The following is a 20,308-nucleotide window of genomic DNA, read 5'->3' on the forward strand; positions in this document are numbered from 1 at the left end:
TACTTGCTATCACGCTAACAGCAAGTGTATGGGAAAGTGCATTAATGTAATGTAAGTGGCTTATGGGGAAGTAAAAGAGAAGCTTTAGTGTGCAGCTCTAACCATATACCGGAGGGAAGCCCTGGAACATATAAGCTACGTATTAAAGAGCAATTTTATTCAAATACTCGTTCATAAATCAGAAGCTTGCACTTGATCCCAACTAAGATATAATTGGATTTATTTAATGTTTTCATTATTTTCTAGTAGACTTAAGGTATGAAGATCCAAATTATCAAAAAACATGGAATACCCCAAGTCCCAAGCATTCTGGATAACAGGTCCCATACCTGTAAAAGTAATAAAACCGTGTAATGTTCTGCACTGTATGGAGTCAATATTATATGTTCCCTGTTAGTGCTAAAACCCATGAACAATTTGCAGATGAAGCACCTACAGAAAGCTAAAATTAAAGGGGTTGTTCACCTTCAAACATCTAGTTGTTTTCAGATTGTTCACCAGAAATAACTTTTTCCAATTACTTTCTATTTTCTATGTGTCACTGTTTTTCTAATATTGAAGTGTAAAGAGAAATTTTTCACCTTCTAAAGCAGCTCTGGGAGGGGGGGGGGTCGTCGACCTTATAGACTGTTCTAAATTGATACATTTAGTTGATACGTTTGTTATCTTTGTCCCTAATTGATACAATAGTTACTAATACTCCAGAGATGCTGCTGAGAAATGGATCAACTAAATGTTGTAAAATTGTAACAGTTTAGTGTCTGCACCTGAATTACTGAGCTGCCAGACTCAAACACCAGGGACAGGGACGTTCAACTTTAAACTCAATGGAAATTAATTGAAAAAAAGTCTTTATATCTGGGGGAAAATCTGAAAACGAGTGAACTAGAAAAAGTGTTTGGAGGGTGAACAACCCCTTTAAGCGATTAGGAAGGCAGGGAGGAGAAATCAAGCGCCACACGATGGATCGGGCCGATCACCTTTTCTGAAGAGGAGCGCAAGCGGAGTTTCGGTAAGTTATTTCTTAATAAAGACTTTTCAATTTTAAAGTTTCATTGTCTTGGTGTTTTTTTTAATGTATACTAACTAATTTTTTTTAAAAAAAAATATATTAAGAAATAAATTACTGAAACTTATCGAAAAATCCGCTTCTCCTCAGAAAAGGCGACAGGGCGACAATTCATCATGCGGCGCTTGATTTCTCCTCCCTGGCTATCAGGAAGGCAGGGAGGAGAAATCAAGCGCCGCATGATAGATCACCTTTTCTAAAGAGGAGCGCAAGCGGAGTTTCGGTAAGTTATTTCTTAATAAAGACTTTGCGATTTAAACGTTTAATTTGTCTAGGTGTTTTTTTAAATGTATACTAACAAATTTTTTAAAAAATGTTTTTGATGTTACTGGTCCTTTAATTATTCTTCTAACTGTTCAAAAGATATGAAGAGCCAGACAAGGCTCAATATATTGCTGTTGCCCTTGATATGAGAATAAAGGCTTTTATCTTTACAGGTGAAGACACACAGAGCTACTACCAGCATCAACTTTTTCAAGGCTACAAATGCCAGAAAATACCCTGCCACAGACAATACTGAGACTTGCTTCTGCTAAAATACACGTAGTGGGTTATTTATTGGAATTGAAAATTTATATAATTTCTTTATGAAATATATTCTGACCAAATCCACACAGGGTTATTCCCTTTATTTATAAATACATTTTCCAGAAAACTTGCTGTGCGTACTTCTCCCATTGACTTATATAAAACCTCGGCAGCTCTGAGATGGCAGATTTTTGGATTGGATTTTATAGCAAAAATAAAACACACATTTGTTTCAGGTTTTTGGCATTCAGAGTTTATTAAATAACCCACATAGTGTCTTTGTAAAGCCAATTATCACTATTGTCTATTTTGTAGCCCTGACAAGTAGCTGTGACTAGAAGCTCTGTGTGTCTTCACGCTAAAGGACCCCATACACAGGTCGATAAAAGCTGCCAACAAACAGAGTTGGAATCTTATTGGCCGGTGTGTGGGGCCATCCGACAGGCCTACCTGATCGATATCTGGCCGAAAGTAGGGCAGATGCCATTCGGGCATGTTAAAAAATCCAGTCGGATTGCGGCCGCATCTTTTCTTTGATGCAGTCCCGTGATCCGACCACCCGTTTGACCTCCATTCTGATGCAATCGTTGGGCCCTAGGGCCCACGATCGCATCAGCCCCATATCGCCCACTTCAATGTGGGCATATCGGGGAGAGATCCCCTCATTTGCTGACATCCCCGTGTATGGCCACCTTTAGATTAACAAACTCTCTCAAGCAATAAAATAGTCTTTGTCTGGTGTGGCCACCCAACTGCAATCAAAAAATATTCAGACCCACTGGTAGAGAACTGCATCCACAACAAAAAACACTGTCCCTGCCTAATGAGATTATGAAGTCTTCCCATTTATTAAATAAACATGACCCATTCAGATATCTTTTAAAGAGGTAATTTCCTCAATGCTCAGGCTACAATAGGCTGCTAAAATGTGCTTAAAACATGGCAAACACACCTTCTCTGCTGCTGCACCCTGCATTCCACAGCTGCACTGTATGCTTATCCCTATTGATTGAAACAAATGGCTATTTTCACTAGTGTTGTCCTCTCAAGAAGAATCATGACAATAGAGATGCCTTTACCGCCTGGATGGGCTTCCCATTACTTTCAACAGGAATACCTAACCCATACCTCCCAACATTTTGGAAATAAAAAAAAGAGGGACAAAAAAAATTGCCACCTATAGCGCGACAAACATTTTTTGACCACGCCCATGTTGTGGCCACATCCCCTAATTACAATATTCATTTTACAAAATTTGGCAGGTTATGAGACTTTGAACATATTTCTGAGGTTTCTTTCAGTTATTACAGTTTTGCTAATGAAGGTTAATTGCCCTTTAAGCTGTGAGTCTAACTTTTCCCAAGGGAACTGTTATCTTATATTGCTACAATTACTTATTTGCCTATCTCAAAATTGTTACAAAGTATCTTAGTGCATCTGGTGGCTATTCTGGGCTCTCTGCCAAAAGCCAATTAAGATAGAAACTTTGTTTATTTTAATGCCTGTTCAGTGCAGAGAAATTCTGGACTTTTCAGTACAAACGCGGGACTGCAGGTTGAGCTGTCAAAAGAGGGACTGTCCCGCTGAAAACGGGACAGTTAGGAGGTATGACCTAACCAGTCACAGTTACCATGTCTCATTTTCAGAACCAAAATCCATTTCAAAAGTAGCCTTAAAGGAGAATTCAACCCTAAACTTAAAAATAAAAACCTACCCTACATAGACCCCCCTCCCTCCTCCCCCCAGCCTAAGTGTTACCCCGGTCAAATGCCCCTAACGTTTTACTTACCCCTTGGTGCAGATGCAAGCATAGAAATTCACGGGGGTCATCTTCAGCCGCTAGTCTTCTTAATGAGACCGGTGCTTCTGCAATTTTCCTGAGTTTTGGTGCATGCACCAACATGCAGGTCTCATTCCGAAGATTTTCGAAGAGAAGAAGATGGCACCCCTGAACTCCAATGCCTGAATCTGCACCGAGGGGTAGGTAAAACATTTGACCGGGGTAACCGTTAAGCTGGGGGGAGGAAGGTCTATGTAGGGTAAGGTTTTTTTTAAGTTAAGGGTTGAATTCTCCTTTAAAGAAGTAAAGCTTAACTAAAGAATTAGCTAGAAATGTTGTACATTGTGTTTTGTGCTTCTGTACCAGCCCAAGGCAACCACAGCCCTTTAGCAGTAAAGATCTGTGTCTCCAAAGATGCCCCAGTAGCTCCCCATCTTCCTTTCTCCTGATTCACTGCACATGCTCTGTGCTGCTGTCACTTACTGAGCTTAGGGACCCACTCACAATATACAGTACACATAGAATAGAAATGTCACAATATAAGGCTGATTAGTAATTAATACAGATAATTACTACATGGCAGCACAGAAACCAGTGCAATTAGCATCAGAATTTAATAATCAGCAAACCTGTAGCATCAGCTTATATTACAGCCAGGGAAGCTCATTTTCTGCTGGATAATTAGTGACGAGCCCTAAGCTTAGCTTCTAAACAGCCAATCAGAGCCCACTGAGCATGTGAGTGTCACAGACACTTTCCAAGATGGTGACCCCCTGTGACAAGTTTGAAGTCCTGGATGAGGGTAATTTGGATCCTAGCAACCAGATTGCTGAAATTGCTTAAACTGAAGAGCTGCTGAATAAAAAGCTAAATAACTCAAAAACCACAAATAATAAAAAATGAAAACCAATTGCAAATTGTCTCAGAATATCCCTCTCTGAACAACTCTTTGGGGTCGTGTCTATAGACCCCCTCGCTGTCCCACACTAGTCCTTCTCTCATAGTTCCTCGTGTATAGGAGAGAGAGATATATATATATATATACAAAGCAGCACTTTAAACTGTCACTGGGTCTGACACTCAGGGCTGCTATTAGAGGTGACATTTCCCTACAATATAAGAATGAAACAATACAGCGATTTTACTTATACCAGAACTCTAAAGAGAAGCCTGGTAACATAGGAAAAACAGGGCAAACAGACTTTATAATTATTCTACAACAGCCGCTACCAGGGAAACAAAATCATAGTCTTTGCAGCAGCCACAAAGCGCAGTCGGCTGCGATTCCCACCAGGCTCGGCCCCGCCCCTCAACTTCCCCCCACAGCATCAAAACTGCGAAGGCTCCGCCATTCTGCAAGATGCACCGACACAAGACACTGTGAGGGCGGGCACGGGCCGTATGCGTCCCCAAGCACCGCTCCTACCTGAACTTTCCTCCGCCCAGCCGTGTTCTGCCTGTGATGCGCCGCCATCTTGCATGTTGACACTCAGTCGTCATTTCCGGCGAGCAGTTCTCCCGGGCTCGTTGAGTTCCGCCCTTACTAGCCGGTGCCTTTACTTCCGCCCTCAAGAGGTGGTTGGTCATGTGCAGCTAAACAACTTTTATACAACTACATATATTACCTCACAGGGCCCTTTTGCTGCCGCTGATGCCCCTCTACCCCTCACTAAAACCCACCTTATACAGTACTATCACTTTTAAGGGAATATTTACTCTAGGACTGGTAATTTTTTGCATAATGAGAAAAAATGCAGTTCTAAGCAATTTTCCAATACACATCAAACATTTTAAATGATTTTACAGATTATATTGTGACCACATTGTATGGAAAAAACATCACCATATCTATTTTTGTAGCTTTCTTTCCTATTAATAACATTGGCATCAAGTCACCAGACCAGGCTGGCAAAATACTGTCCAAGGGGCAACCCTACTCTGGAGCAGTAGTGCGTAGGGTTGCCACCTTTTCCAGAAAAAAATACCGGCCTTCCTATATATTTATCTTTTTTCCCTATACATAATATTGGGATCAGGAATCATTTTTACCGGCCAGGCTGGTAAAATACTGGCCATGTGGCAACCCTAGTGGCGTAACTATAGAGGAAGCTAGGGTTGCCACCTGGCCAATGTTTTACCAGCCTGGCTGGTAAAAATTATTCCTGATCCCAATGTTATTAATAGGGAAAAAAAGATAAATATATAGTAAGGCTGGAATTTTTTTCCAGAAAAGGTGGCAACCCTAGAGGAAGCAGACCCCCTTGGTTGCTGGGGAATGGGGGCGGACTGCAGGGTCTGCTTCTATAGCTGTAAGAAATCCACCCTCCTAGACTGTGTGTGGAGTCAGAATAATCATCCAGAGATCGGATTTCTGTCGGCTAACGGATAAGATGGGTGTCTGTCACTACTATTTCTTGGACACAATTTTCGTATGATTGCTGCCTGTCCATTAATGGGCAGAACATTGTATAATTTGCTATTTTTCCTACATTATTTTATCTGAATGGTAAGTTGTAGATTGTAAAATCGAAACGAACGATCAATCGTAGTACAAAAATAAAATTTGCAGGTCCATGGTCAGCTTTCCTTAGCCAGCACAAGTGGCTGGGGAGCGAAGGACCCAAGCAAGTTGGCAGGTGGACGGAATGGCAAGTAGGTGAGCCCTGGGCCCTCCGAAGATTTTTTTTTGGGTGGAGGGCAGTGGGCTGTTCTTCCACCTCTGCTCCGAAGACAATATTGCATAACTACAAAGGAGATTTTGAGGGTCAGATTTTATCTGTCTTGCCATTCAACTGCACGCAATGCCGAGATTTGTAGGATCCAATGAAATATGATCCCAAGATAACCAGAATGTAAAGGAGGATCAGTCTGATGGTGTAGTGTGTTTATGCATTTACATCCAACATTCACAGTAATACTCATACCTTCCAACTGTCCCGTTGTCTGCAGGAAAGTCTCAATTTTGATAACTCAGCATCTTGCAGCCCTGGTTCCTTACTGAAATGCCCCGAATTTCCCTTTGATCTCCCGCCCTTACACCAGAAAAAGTTTAGTCCTAGCTAACTGGTTGCAGGTCATTAGTTATTCCTAAGCACCCCTCCTTTTCCCCTTTTGATTGGGGGCCCAGTCATTTAGCAATGACCTTATTCCTGTGTATCATCACATGCATGGCACATTCCGGGGCTAATTTTATTTATTTTTGCCTAGTTTTCCACTTTCCACTCAAAGAAGGGGCCAATGTGGCTATGGAGTCATTAAGGAAATGAAGCCGGCCTGCCACTAGCAGTATTAATCAATTTATTAGAAAAAGTGCATTCCGCCAGAATAATGCATTTACAATAAAACTGAAAAACAAAAAACTGCCACCACGTGTATTTATTTTCTCATCCATAATTTTGCCCACTGGGTGCTAATCATTCCCATCAATAAAACTCATATCTGTCTGGATTTTGCATTCTACACTTATTGCTGACAGTGATTCCAGTCCCACGTAGTCACAATGCACACAGATTAATGAGTTGCTGCAAGAACACCAAGTACTATATAGTCTACTATATTGACTAAGAAAGTCTGTCAATTCATATAAACACGTATAGCAGGAATGTACAACACTTACTGCCAAATGAGTCAAGTCAGCAGTTTCTTGAGCCGCAACAATGACCTGTGTGACTGGGGTTCAGACAAAAATCTTTTTTCTAATTTTGAAAATATTGTTGTGCGAAGGCTACCCACATCAGGCTGTTGATAAAGTCCACCCCATATGGTTCTGTATATGCCTCTAAATGCATGCCTGCCAACTCTGCAAATCCAATGTAGGACTGGGCCAATAGGGTCCATCAAAGAACATGATATCCAGGTACCGATGTCACAGTTAGTCTGAGAGGTCAGTTCACGCTGAGCAGAACAGCCTTTCTGGGCAGATAAATCAGGCAAAGATCTGTGTACTTTGCGACCTCACCATAGCCAAATTCCCCTAGCAGCCATGCATAGATTTAAATTTGTAGCCTTACAGAGCATTTGTTTTTTAGTTGGGGTAAGCAACCCCCATTTGAAATCTGGAAAGTGTCAGAAGAAGAAGGTAAATAATTAAAAAACTATATATAAAAATGAAGACGAGCATTCCATAACATGATAAAAGTAAACTGAAAGGTGAAATCCCCTTCAACTAAGCAATAGGTTTAGTAAAAACTATTTATTTGCCCTGTTTACCTTTGAAACATTGACAACAAGCAAGTACCTTGTGTGCCCTTGCCTTGGCCCCAGACACCCCTACTGTATGGAACCTAGCTGTACTCCAAACTTTACGGATATATTATTCTTTTTAATTTTACTCACTCTGCTGTTGAAGTTCCACTTTGTTATTCACAAGCTGACCCATTATAGTGATCAGCCCACTTTGAAATACTGGTAATTGCAACTTCCCAATGGGACGTAATAAAACTCATGTCAGGAAGCGATTTAACTTCTCAGTTGGACTGTGTACTGGTAATTGTGCTTAGTATATATATATACATATCAACACAAACGCTTGTGAGTGATCTCTAGTAATTGGCACTTAATGGAAAATATGCAAGTCAGCCAGTCTCAGTAATTCATTCCTTGAAAAAAAAAAACTATTTAAATTCATCTTCTATGGCATCAATTTTCTTGGACAAATGGACATTTTGTCGGTGCAAAACAATTTAAAAAATGGCCATATTAGAGTCGGGAAGGGTAGGGCGGCTATATGATCATTTAATGCGCTAATGCTACAGAGACCACTAGGGAAAAATGTAGGAAATGTGCTGCTGCTTCCCAGCAAGGCAAAAAGGCACTACAAGGAGCAAAAACAGTGAGTGATTGAAGGAGAGAAGTGAAATAAATATGCCTGGCTAACTGGAATCTAGTGTGGGCTATAGATAAAGAGATATACACTGTAAAGTGAATCTTTCATACCCTGATTATGTGTATATATATTTTCATATCATTTTAGTATCTGTATATTTATCTAATTTATATTATTACATATGGGTGCCTCCATGACAACTGGAAGTACCTGACAATTTGCAAAGCCAGATAGGCTGTATGATATGAGCCAGCTCTGCCTGAGCAACCTTCCAGTATTGATTTAATCCTGTAAGAGAAGAGTGTCATCAGTATTACCACTGCAGACTTACCTTATCATCTATGACCCCTGCAGACTTACTGGCGCTTGATAGGTTAAAGCTCTCCATACACGGGCCGAGTGATATTCTGAGATAATTTGCATTTGGTTTTCAATTTTTAGTATTTCTGTTTTTTGAGTAATTTAGCTTTTTATTCAGCAGCTCTCCAGTTTGCAATTTCAGCAATCTGGTTGCTAGGGTCCAAATCACCCTAGCAACCGTGCATTGATTTGAATAAGAGACTGGAGTATGAATAGGAGAGGCCTGAATAGAAATATGAGTAATAAAAAGCAGCAATAACTATAAATTTGCAGCCATACAGAGCACTTGTGTTTAGATGGGGTCAGTGACCCCAATTTGAAAACTGGAAAGAGTCAGAAGAAGAAGGAAAATAATTTAAGATGAAGGCCAAGTTGCTATAATATAACAGTCATTAACTTAAAGGTGAACCACCCCTTTAATCTATATAGGACAATTGTCAGATATTGATAGGCAGATTTGAAAATCCTCCCAAGAGAAGATGAAAGCATCCATAATTTGATCCCATCATTGGCAATACAATTGGATGCTGCTGGTTTGGCCCACTGTGTTGACTTGCTCTGCCTGTTCAGGTGCCTTCACTCATCTACACTGGTAGCACACCTCCTAACATTTTGGAAATAGAAAGAGGCACAAAAACTTTTTTGACCATGCCCATTTTTGTGGCCACACCCCCTAATTTCCATTCACATTCCATTTCCATTTTACAATATTTGGCATGTAATGAAAGTTTGAACACATTTCTGTGTTTTTTATGGGTTATTACAGTTTTGCTAATGAAGGTGAATTGTCTTTTAAGCTGCGAGTCACAGTTTCCCCTACTGCTTGAGTCACAGTTTCCCCTACTGCTTATCTTAAATGGTTGCAATTGCCACTTTACTTATCTTAAATTGTTACAAAAGTATCTAAGTGCACCTGCCACGTATTCTGGCTGTTCAGTGCAGAACTGCGGGTTGAGATGTCAAAATCTAGCCTCTGTGGACCCTGCCAGTCCAGATAGGGTTGTCACCTTTCCCAGGCAAGCAGTGACATCACAGGGGGTGGGGTGGGGCGACACCAACGCCGCAGGGGGCAGGATCCCCATTAATTTGTCCTCTGTATCAATTAAGCCACACCAGCAATTACTTTAATTCTGGAGCACTAGCCTTTTGGTGCTAGTGCTCTGACGAGAAGACAGGAATCATATACGGGCTACCCTTTGAGAGGGAGGGGTTGACGGAGGACTCTGGCCTCCAGGTGCCCTCAGGTCAAATCTGGCCCTGCAGGCAGGTCAGGGTCCAAGACCAGAAATGATGGCTCTCTAAAATCAAGGAATTTGGGGTGTTGCCATTAAATTTGTAATACCCGCCCTGGCCTCGGTTGGTATTTTGCTGGTTAGGCAACTTTACACATGGGTGGACAAATTGAACAAAACTGGTTTGAAAATCTCGTCAAACCACTAGACGTCACCATATATGTTAAGCTTCCAGTATACAGGGCTGTAGAACCCTGTGTAGGAAGCAATCCCACAATTTAAAATACTTATCATGGAGTCACCCTAATGTTAAAAACATGCATAGGAGAGAGGAGAGACAAACACTAAATGGATCATTTATTTTTCTAAAAATTCATTTAATGAGATAGAAACAATGATGTAGTAAAAATATTTACAAATAATAGATGTTATGCTCCCCTTATGCCAGCAAATGAAAGGGGTTTTATATGCCTAAACATATTTTTATTACTTTTCATGGGTAAACAGTGTGTATGGGATTCGAAAGGGTCCCCTTTCAGATGGGGACTATGGGTGGAGAAGTGAGCCTGTTCAGTGGCCCTTTGATTTTAAAATCAACATTGTTCTTCCTTGGTACTTAAAAACACCCAGAACCCCCTCATGGGAATCTAGTGGAAATTAAGGATCCAATATCTTTAATATAAAATATTAAAAGACACATATAAAGGGAAAAGGTACAAAAAAACGGAATTATAATGGTCTTTCTAGCCAAGGCGCCATGCAGGGCTTCCATTATGCCAGGGATGAGTTTTCTTAGAAACAGCGACATTAGTATTTGTGAATTACAAGTTATTTTCCTTGAAAGTCAGAATAAAATCAACATTTACGGGAAATGTGTGTCCTCAATTAAGGATCCTGAAAGTTATTCATCAGGGGGAATGAAAATGATGTGCACAATCACAGAGCCACCTGCTGTAATGCCCTGAGCTGAAATAAATGGCATCTGCTGTCCCACTTGTATATTGTATATTAAAATGTTTCAAGGTTTACCTTAAATCACCCTCCCTCGGCCCATGTACGCAAAACACTCAAACAGCTGAGACTTTGTATTCTCTCTCACTCCTTAATAATAAGTATTAATTCTAATATCTGTGTCTTGCAGAGCCCAAGCCTATATCCTGTCCTTAAAGGAGAACTAAAGCCTAAAAATGAATATGGCTAAAAATGGCATATTTTATACGTATACTGAACTTATTGCACCATCTTAAAGTTTCAGCTTGTCAATAGCAGCAATGATCCAGGACTTCAAACTTGTCACAGGGGGTCACCATCTTGGGAAGTGTCTGTGACACTCACATGCTCAGTGGGCTCTGATTGGCTGTTGAGAAGCTAAGCTTAGGGCTCGTCACTAATTATCCAGCAGAAAATGAGCTTCCCCTGTAATATAAGCTGATGCTACAGGTTTGCTGATTATTAAATTCTGATGCTAATTGCACTGGTTTCTGTGCTGCCATGTAGTAATTATGTGTATTAATTACTAATCAGCCTTATATTGTGACATTTCTATTCTATGTGTACTGTATATTGTAAGAGGGTCCCTAAGCTCAGTAAGTGACAGCAGCACAGAGCATGTGCAGTGAATCAGCAGAAAAGAAGAAGGGGAGCTACTGGGGCATCTTTGGAGATCTTTACTGCTAAAGGGCTGTGGTTGCCTTGGGCTGGTACAGAAGCACAAAACATAATGTACAACATTTCTAGCTACTTCTTTAGTTATTCTTTAGTTATCCTTTAACATTTAGTATGCTATAGAATTGCTAATTTAAATGTATTGTTATTGATACTTTTTATTACTCATCTTTCTATTCAGGCCTTACTTATTCATATTCCAGTCTCTTATTCAAATCAATGCATAGTTGCTAGGGTAATTTGGACCCTAGCAACTAGATTTCTGAAACTGCAAAAAAAGCTAAATAACTCAAAAAACCACAAATAATAAAAAATGAGAACCAGCTGCAAATTGTCTCAGAAAATCATGCTCTATATCTATATCATGCCTAAAGTTAATTTAAATGTCAACAACCCCTTTAAAGCTGCCACCCTACGCACAGGCCCTGGTTGTATTTACCATATATTTTAGGCACCCGTCAAGGGCAAATAACAAAGGGGTTGTTTACCTTTAGCCCTCATTAGTTGTTTCAGTATTCTTTATTAATGGTTATTTTTTTTTTTACTGATTGAATTTAGAGTCACTATGGCCCAAGTGGCACCTGTGCCTCTAGAAAGGAGGGGAAAGAATTTCAAAGAACCAAAAGCTTTATTATGGTCAAGAGCAGCATAAACTATAAATGCAGCCCTGCTGGCCAGGAACACACCATACCTTCCTAAGTAATAGACAGTATGCGTACATAAGGACATCCACACTGAGTGTAACTACACATGTACTGGTTCATCCATTTAATCCAAGCACATAAACACCTGTATTCCAGTGTAATAATCACATACTTTTTCCTCTAGTGCGGAAATCACACTGGAATGTGCACTCACTGGTAAATCTGGTGGAGCAAGTTCCTCCTCTGTTTTTTTGGTTGATGCTGAGATTATTCCACATTTCCATTCTTTATTATCTGCCTTAAAACAGCATTGCTAAATGTCAGATAAGCCACTGATACAACGTGGGACAGCTTATTTTAAATATTGGACGAGTGGTTCACGTTTTAGTATGTTATAGAATGGCTAACTCTAAGTAACTTTTTAGTTGGTCTTCATTTTTTCTTTTTTATTGATTTTGAATGATTTGCCTTCTTCTTCCGACTCTTTTCATCTTTCAAATGGGGGGGGGGGGGGTCACTGACCCCATCTAAAAACAAATGCTCTGTAAGGCTACAGATTTACCATTCATGCTACTGTTTATTTCTCATCTTTCTATTCAGGCCTCTCCTATTCATATTCCAGTCTCTTAATCAAATCAGTGCACGGTTGCTGGAGTAATGGGGACCCTAGCAACCCATTTGATGAAATTGCAAAACTGGAGAGCTGCTGAATAAAAAGATAAATAACTCAAAAATCAGATATAATAATAAATAAGAACCAATTGCAAATTGTCTTAGAATACAATCTCTCTACATCATACAAATAGTAAATTAAAACAACCCCTTTAGGATTATCTGTCCTATCAGTAAGGCAGCCCCAATGAACTGCAATAATGTTAAAACAGACAGGGGTCCTATCGACTTCAAATCAAACTATTATTAGGCATTTTTAGCAGCTGTGAAACTACAAGTCCCATCATGCCTTGGGTGAGAAGCCAATAAGAAATATGTATGGCATCTGTCACAGAATGCAGAAGAGCTAGCATCACACACAAAGAGTTTCATGCCCATTGGAACGTGAAGTATGGTTTGTGTTTACTGTATTTTCCATTCCCCCATTTCATTTTTTACTTTCTTCTCCCTAACTCTGTCCCTATCATCACTCCTGTTTTACTATTCATCATTAAAGTAAGGGTGTTTATAGGCTGTTGATACATACTCAGACACTAGTGGGATTATGGATGATCCAACAGCTGAGTATTTAACCTTGGCCTCAGAGTGGTTAGTTAAACAGACCTTCCCTACACATGAAGCACTTGTTGAGTTGGACAGTGAAAGATCTTTTGTTCTATGCCCATTTTTTTGGCAAAGCTTGACATTCAATCACTTTTGGTAACCCACTGGCCCCGCTGGACTCTGGGAAACTTTGTTTTCTTATAGAATGACGTTATATAACCCAGGAGGCCCTTCAGTTCATTGGCTGAAAAACCCCTGCAATAATCTGACAATTACTTTCCCAAGTGCTCCCTTTCTATTTACTCACACGGGTCATTCCTGAAACTGTCAGAATGAAAGTCAGATGGCATCTTAAAGGGGTTGTCCACCTTTGCGTTAACTTTTAGTATGATGTAGAGAGTGATATTCCGAGACAATTTGCAATTGGTTTTCATTTTTTTATTATTTGTGGTTTTTGAGTTATTTCTCTATTTTATTCAGCAGCTCTCCAGTTTCAGCAATCTGGATGCTAGGGTCCAAAATAACCATGCACTGATTTGAATAAGAGACTGGAATATGAATAGGAGATGGCAAGGATATAAATAATCAATAAAAAGTAGCAATAACAATATGTTTGCAGCCTCACAGAGCATTTGTTTTTAGATGGGGTCCCCCATTTGGAAGCTGGAAAGAGTCAGAAGAAAAAGACAAATAATTAAAAAATTATAAAAAAAAATAATGAAGATTGCAGAGAATTAGCCATTCTATAACATACTAACTTAACTTAAAGGTGAACCACCCCTTTAAATTAACTTTTAGTATGTTATAGAATGGCTGATTCTATGCAACTTACCAATTGGTCTTCATTATTATTATTTTATATAATTTTTTAATTATTTGTCTTTTTCTTCTGATTCTTTCCAGCTTCCTAATGGGGGACCCCATCTAAAAACAAATGCTCCGTGAGGCTGCAAACATATTATTATTTATTATTATTATTATTATTATTATTGTTTTTTTTTTTTAATTATTTGTTTTCTTCTTCTGACTTTTCCCAGCTTTCAAATGGGGGGTCACTGACCCCATCTAAAAAACAAATGCTCTGTAAGGCTACACATGTATTGTTATTGCTACTTTGTATTACTCATCTTTCTCTTCAGTCCCTCTCCTATTCATATTCCAGTCTCTCATTCAAGTCGATGCATGGTTGCTAGGGTAATTTCTATCCTAGCAACCATGCATTAGCGCTACACAGTTTATATGTGATTCTAGGTATGATTCTAGATATATGAGAGTCTGAAAGGCAGAGTCCCCGAAGTAAAGATTATGATTACAAGGCAAATTGGACTAAGACATGGTAATAAAAGCTGAAGAAGTAATTACAGTAATGTAGATTCAGAGGGAGGAGAGGGGAGTATTAATGCAAGTAATTTGTTAGACTAGAATATTCTAATAGAATCTTACATTGGGAGAACAATGAGTAATTTACTAAACTAAATTTCCCAAACAGATTACTCTGCTGGCAGTTTAGAGGTGTAGGGGATCTTTACATCAAGCAGAAGCCTTGTTGGGAGGGCAGATAATTTTTAAAGCAAACGTTGTGCTGGACCAGAAGATTCTAATGAAACGACAATGCTATTGGCAGCTTTCTGTGTAGGGTGCAAGGATTCCTTGAAGGGGTTGTTCCCCTTTAAATTAACTTTTAGTATGATGTAGAGAGTGATATTCTGAGACAATTTGCAAGTGGTTTTCATTTTTTTTTTATTATTTGTGGTTTATTAGCTTTTTATTTAACAGCTCTCCAGTTTGCAATTTCAGCAATCTGGTTGCTAGGGTCCAAATTCCCATAGCAACCATGCATTGATTTGAATAAGAGACTGGACTATGGATAGGAGAGACCTGAATAGAAAGATGAGTAATAAAAAGTAGCAACAACAATAAATATGTAGCTTTACAGAGCATTTGTCAGAAGAAGGCAAATCATTTAATACATACAACAAATTAAACATGAAGATTAATTGAAATGTTGCTTAGAATTAGCAATTTTATACTAACATACTAAAAAGTAATGTAAAGGTGAACCACCTCTTTGTCTTCATAAATAATGAAGAGAAACTTAAAAGTTGCTTGGATTTGGCCACATACATACTAACACACTAGAAATTAACTTAAAGGGGTTGTTCACCTTTGAGATAACTTTTAGTAGGATTTAGAGAGTGATATTCTGAGACAATTTGCAATGGTTTTTCATTTGTATTATTTAAGGTTTTTGAGTTATTTAGCTTCTCCAGTTTGCAGTTTAAGCAATCTGTTAACTAGGGTTCAAATTCCCCTAGCAACCATGAACTTATTTGAATAAGAGACTGGAATATGAATAGGAGAGGCCTGAATAGAAAGATGAAGTAATAAAAATTTGCAATACATTTGTAGCCTTACAGAGCATTTGTTTTTTAGACAGGGTCAGTGACCCCCATTTGAAGAGTCAGTAGAAGGCAAATCATTCAATAACTAAATTAAATAAAAAACAAAGATCAGTTGAAATGTTGCTTAGAATAAGCTAACATACTAACTAGGGATGCACCGAATCCACTATTTTGGATTCGACCTGAACCTCCGAATCCTTCACGAAGGATTCGGCCGAATACCGAACCGAATACGAATCCTAGTTTGCATTTTATGCAAATTAGGGGTGGGAAGAGGAAAACATTAGAATTCAGATTCGGTTCGGCCAGGCAGAAGGATTCGGCCAAATCCTGCTGAAAAAGACTGAATCCTGGCCGAATCCCAAACCGAATCCTGGATTCAGTGTATCCCTAATACTAACAGTTAATGTAAAGGTGAACCACCCCTTTGTCTTCAGAAATGATGAAGACAAATCTAAAAGTTGCTTAGATTTAGCCACATACATAGGTGAAGCACCCCTTTTTTAACTGAAGCAGGATAGATTATAACAATATAATGGCAGCCTTGAATGAAAGGAGCAGGGATTCTATAAATCAACAAGTGGAATAAACAGTCTGTTCGAATGGAACAAATTGCTTATTGGTTGCTACCGGTAACTACACCTGTGCAGTCTTGCACCCATGTTCCCAACCTACCCAAGTTTTGCATATTTGGAATTGTGTTCAACACCACAAGGATTTCTGTTCATTAGGAAATGACGGAAAATCAGTGATACAGTAATGATGGATCAAATTGACTTTTCTTGATGGAGGTCGGCAAACTCAAGTCAGTTATTAGACCAGATGCAGATGTGAATTTAGCACAAGTACAGGGGAACACACCGGGGCTGATTCACTATGGGTTGAATATCGAGGGTTAATTAACCCTCGATATTCGACTAGGAATTGAAATCCTTCGACTTCGAATATCGAAGTTGAAGGATTTAGCGCAGAAAATTAGATCGAACGATCGAAGGATTATTCCTTCGATCGAACGATTAAATCCTTCGAATCGAACGATTCGAAGGATTTTAATCCAACGATAGAAGGAATATCCTTCGATCAAAAAAACTTAGGCAAGCCTATGGGGACCTTCCCCATAGGCTAACATTGACTTCAGTAGCTTTTATCTGCCGAACTAGGGGGTCGAAGTTTTTTTTAAAGAGACAGTACTTCGACTATCGAATGGTCGAATAGTCGAACGATTTTTAGTTTGAATCCTTCGATTCGAAGTCGTAGTCGTAGTCGAAGGTCGAAGTAGCCCATTCGATGGTCGAAGTAGCCCAAAAAAACCTTCGAAATTCGAAGTTTTTTTACTTCGAATCCTTCACTCGAATTTAGTGAATCAGCCCCACCACGTCCTGGTATTTCTTGCTGATATCAGCCACAACCTACTCATCAAGAAAGGCACTTAAACCTTGTATATGGAAGTAATCTAAACGATTGTGTTTGTTTTTGTGGTTTCTGAATGATTTGTCATTAACAAATGCAGGTGTTTGGTCTGTTTAAACATGAAAATCAAGCTTTGGCCATTTCTAGCACTGTAGCAACAACTGCACTGGCTCCTCTTTGCAAGACACGAGGATTTATAATATTTTATTTGAAATATCAGCTTTGTTTGACAGATTTATGGCCCAATGTAATATATATATATACAGTATACATTGTGAAATATAAAATTATTGCTTTAAAATGTTTAAAAGCTATGTAACCCCTAGATGGCGCTTTCAAACTTGTTAGCAATCCTTTGGCTCTTCCTAGGGCTGCTATTGTACAATTAGGAGTAGGAAAATACATGACACATTTCTAGCACTCCTAGAATTTAATTGATTTTCAGCTATTTTTGGAAGTGGTACAGCAGGTGCAGGTGCTTTGTTAGTCCTATTTGTTTTGAGAATCCCTTTTAAGGGGTTTGTTCACCACTAAATTAACCTTTCGTATGATGTAGAGAGTGATATTCTGAGACAATTTGCAACTGGTTTTCATTTTTTATTATTTGAGTTATTTAGCTTTTTATTCAGCAGTAGGGATGTAGCGAACCGCCGATAATGTGTTCGCGAACGCCGTTCGCGAACACCGGCAAAAAATGCGGACAGTTCGCGAACAGTTTGCGAACTTCGAACATCCGAAAATCATTCGATTCGAACGATCGAAGGATTTTAATCGTTCGATCGAACGATTTTCGTTCGAATCGAACGATCGAAGCCATTCGATCGAATGATTTCATTCAATCCAATGGCTTCGATTGTTCGATTCGAACGAAAATCCTTCGATTTTAGCGATCGAATGGTCGAATGGTCGAACGATTTTGACGCGAACGCCTATTGGCGAACGTCGCGCGACGTTCGCGAACTTGCGGCGGACGCGAACAGCCGATGTTCGCGCGAACAAGTTCGCCGGCGAACAGTCCGCGACATCCCTATTCAGCAGCTCTCCAGTTTGCAATATCAGCAATCTCGTCGCCAGGGTCAAAATTACAACAAAGCTCTGATTTGCAGAAGAGACTTAAATATGAAGAAGAGAAGGGCCTGCGTACAAAGATGAGTAATACATAGAAGCAATAACAATACATTTGTAGCCTTACAGAGCATTTGTTTTTTTAGATGCGGTCAGTGACCCCCATTTAAAACTGGAAAGAATCAGAAGAAGAAGGAAAACAATTCAATAACTATAAAGAATGAAGAGCAATTGAAAAGCAATTAAAGTATATCCCCTCCAGTGGCATTCAATTGCAGTATATTCGTTCCAATGTCATTCAATTGCAGTATATTCCCTCCAATGTAAGTAAATAAGTGTTTAAAGTGTAAGTAGTATAGTAAGAGGGCTACATGTAATAGTCCTAGTATATTTTATGTTGCTCTAAAGCCCTGCTTTGCCCATTCCTGCTGTGTATACAGTCTCCCCCTTCAGCTGTATAAATTCAATTATTGACCTTCAAAATTGCCTTTTGTTCAGCGTCGGATTTGTAGGCAGGATAAAGAGAATAATATGATATTTAGTAGCAGTACTGGGTTTCTATAGAGAGAGCAGCACAGTCAGTGGCTCCGCTCAGCGCTCGGGGCAGAAGAATTCGGGTAACTACAGAGAAGTCGCGTATCTGCGTCGCTGTCCGAGGTGCTGAATTCTTCGCGGTGCTGAATCCGCGCAAAGACAATCGCAGGCTTTTCAGCCTATTTTACACCTTTTCTATCTTTTCACTCTTATCAACCCTCCCCGGGGAGTCCGCGATCAGAATCCAAGTTTTTCCTCTGGGGTCCCATACCAGGGAATTTTTTTAGGGCGATTTTTCTACCGAAATGTAGAAAATATTAAATGCCCTGGTAATGGCACCATACAAATTTGTTATCACCTTTACTAAACTCCTGTCCTGAGCCACCATTATAGATGCATCAGGGACTTAATGATTTAATAATGATTTCATTATTATAATAATATTTAATATAATAATAATAATGATGATTTAATAATCATTAAATAATTAATTTTTCTGAGCATGGCATCAGTCCATGCCAACAAAATACAGTATCCATCCAAGGGACTTATCAAGCCCCCTCCACTTTTAGTATCTCTAGATATAAAAGTGTCTTTTCTAGTTCAATGAATTCTAAGGTTAACTGGCATCTGGCATAGAAACGTGCCCCGCCGCTAGAGGGAGCTCCAGTTCCGATGTTTCTCGCAGCCCATAGCGGGTCTATTTGAGTCAGAAGTCACGGGTTCAGCTGTCATGTACAAAGCACAGCAGCAGCCTCTAGTGTTAAGACCCCAGAGTGACTCTTTAACCCCCCAGAGCGACTCCTTAACCCCCCAGAGTGACTCTTTAACCCCCCAGCGTGACTCTTAACCCCATCCTTTTGTGCAGGTCCGTGTGGCACGCTGCCCAGCGACAGAGTCAAATGCAAATCCCCAGATCATGTTACACCCCTCACACTTCCAAATGCCACTGTTCTCTTTGCCTGCCAGCTCCACACCAAACGCTCACAGAAGAGGAGCATTAAATATAGAAAGTGGGAACTACAGTGAAGGCACCAAATAAAACCAGGCGCAGCAATATGGGCTCTGTTGTGCAACACGTGGAGCGCACAGGATAGCGCATGCCAATGTTTGCTTTGCATTCCAGAGGAGTCACAAATGTCACATGCTTGTTCAGTAAGGGCACATGCCTATTGACCTTCTCCAGCTGTGTAGGGTCGTGTCTATGTTTGTCTGAAGCAACAGGTTCAGGAAAACAATCACTGCTTGGCTTCTTGGAACTCCCAGCTCACTGGCAGCACAATTGGATCCATCGGCAGCTTTCTTGAAGGCCCTGGGTCCTTTACTTAGTGGGGCCCATAGGGAAGTGGCTGTAGGTAGGAAGATCGTGGAAAGATCTATGTATCAGGTTATATAATACCAATTTACTGTACAGGCAGTAAATCAGAAATTATAGGAGTAGTAGTAGGATAATTGTCTCTGGGAAGGGAGTGTGACTGTGGGATAGCAGGTATAGTAGGGAGAGATGGTGCCTATAGTAACAGTGGGATAATAGTCTCTGGGAAGGGAGTGTGACTGTGGGATAGCAGGTATAGTAGGG

The 20,308-nt window shown here is 39.8% G+C and overlaps 1 protein-coding gene across 1 annotated transcript in view; it reads right to left on the bottom strand.

Moving 5' to 3' along the window:
• wdr48.L (WD repeat domain 48 L homeolog) overlaps window positions 1–4,957 on the bottom strand; it is a 29,490-nt gene extending 24,533 nt beyond the window's left edge. Inside the window, exon 1 of the mRNA XM_041565777.1 lies at window positions 4,804–4,957. Coding sequence (XP_041421711.1) covers window positions 4,804–4,851 — 48 coding nt within the window. The 5' untranslated portion in view covers window positions 4,852–4,957. The remainder of the gene's footprint in view (window positions 1–4,803) is intronic.
• Window positions 4,958–20,308: the final 15,351 nt, after the last annotated feature.

Source organism: Xenopus laevis, chromosome 6L, assembly GCF_017654675.1.
Source record: "Xenopus laevis strain J_2021 chromosome 6L, Xenopus_laevis_v10.1, whole genome shotgun sequence".
Lineage (NCBI taxonomy): Eukaryota > Metazoa > Chordata > Amphibia > Anura > Pipidae > Xenopus > Xenopus laevis.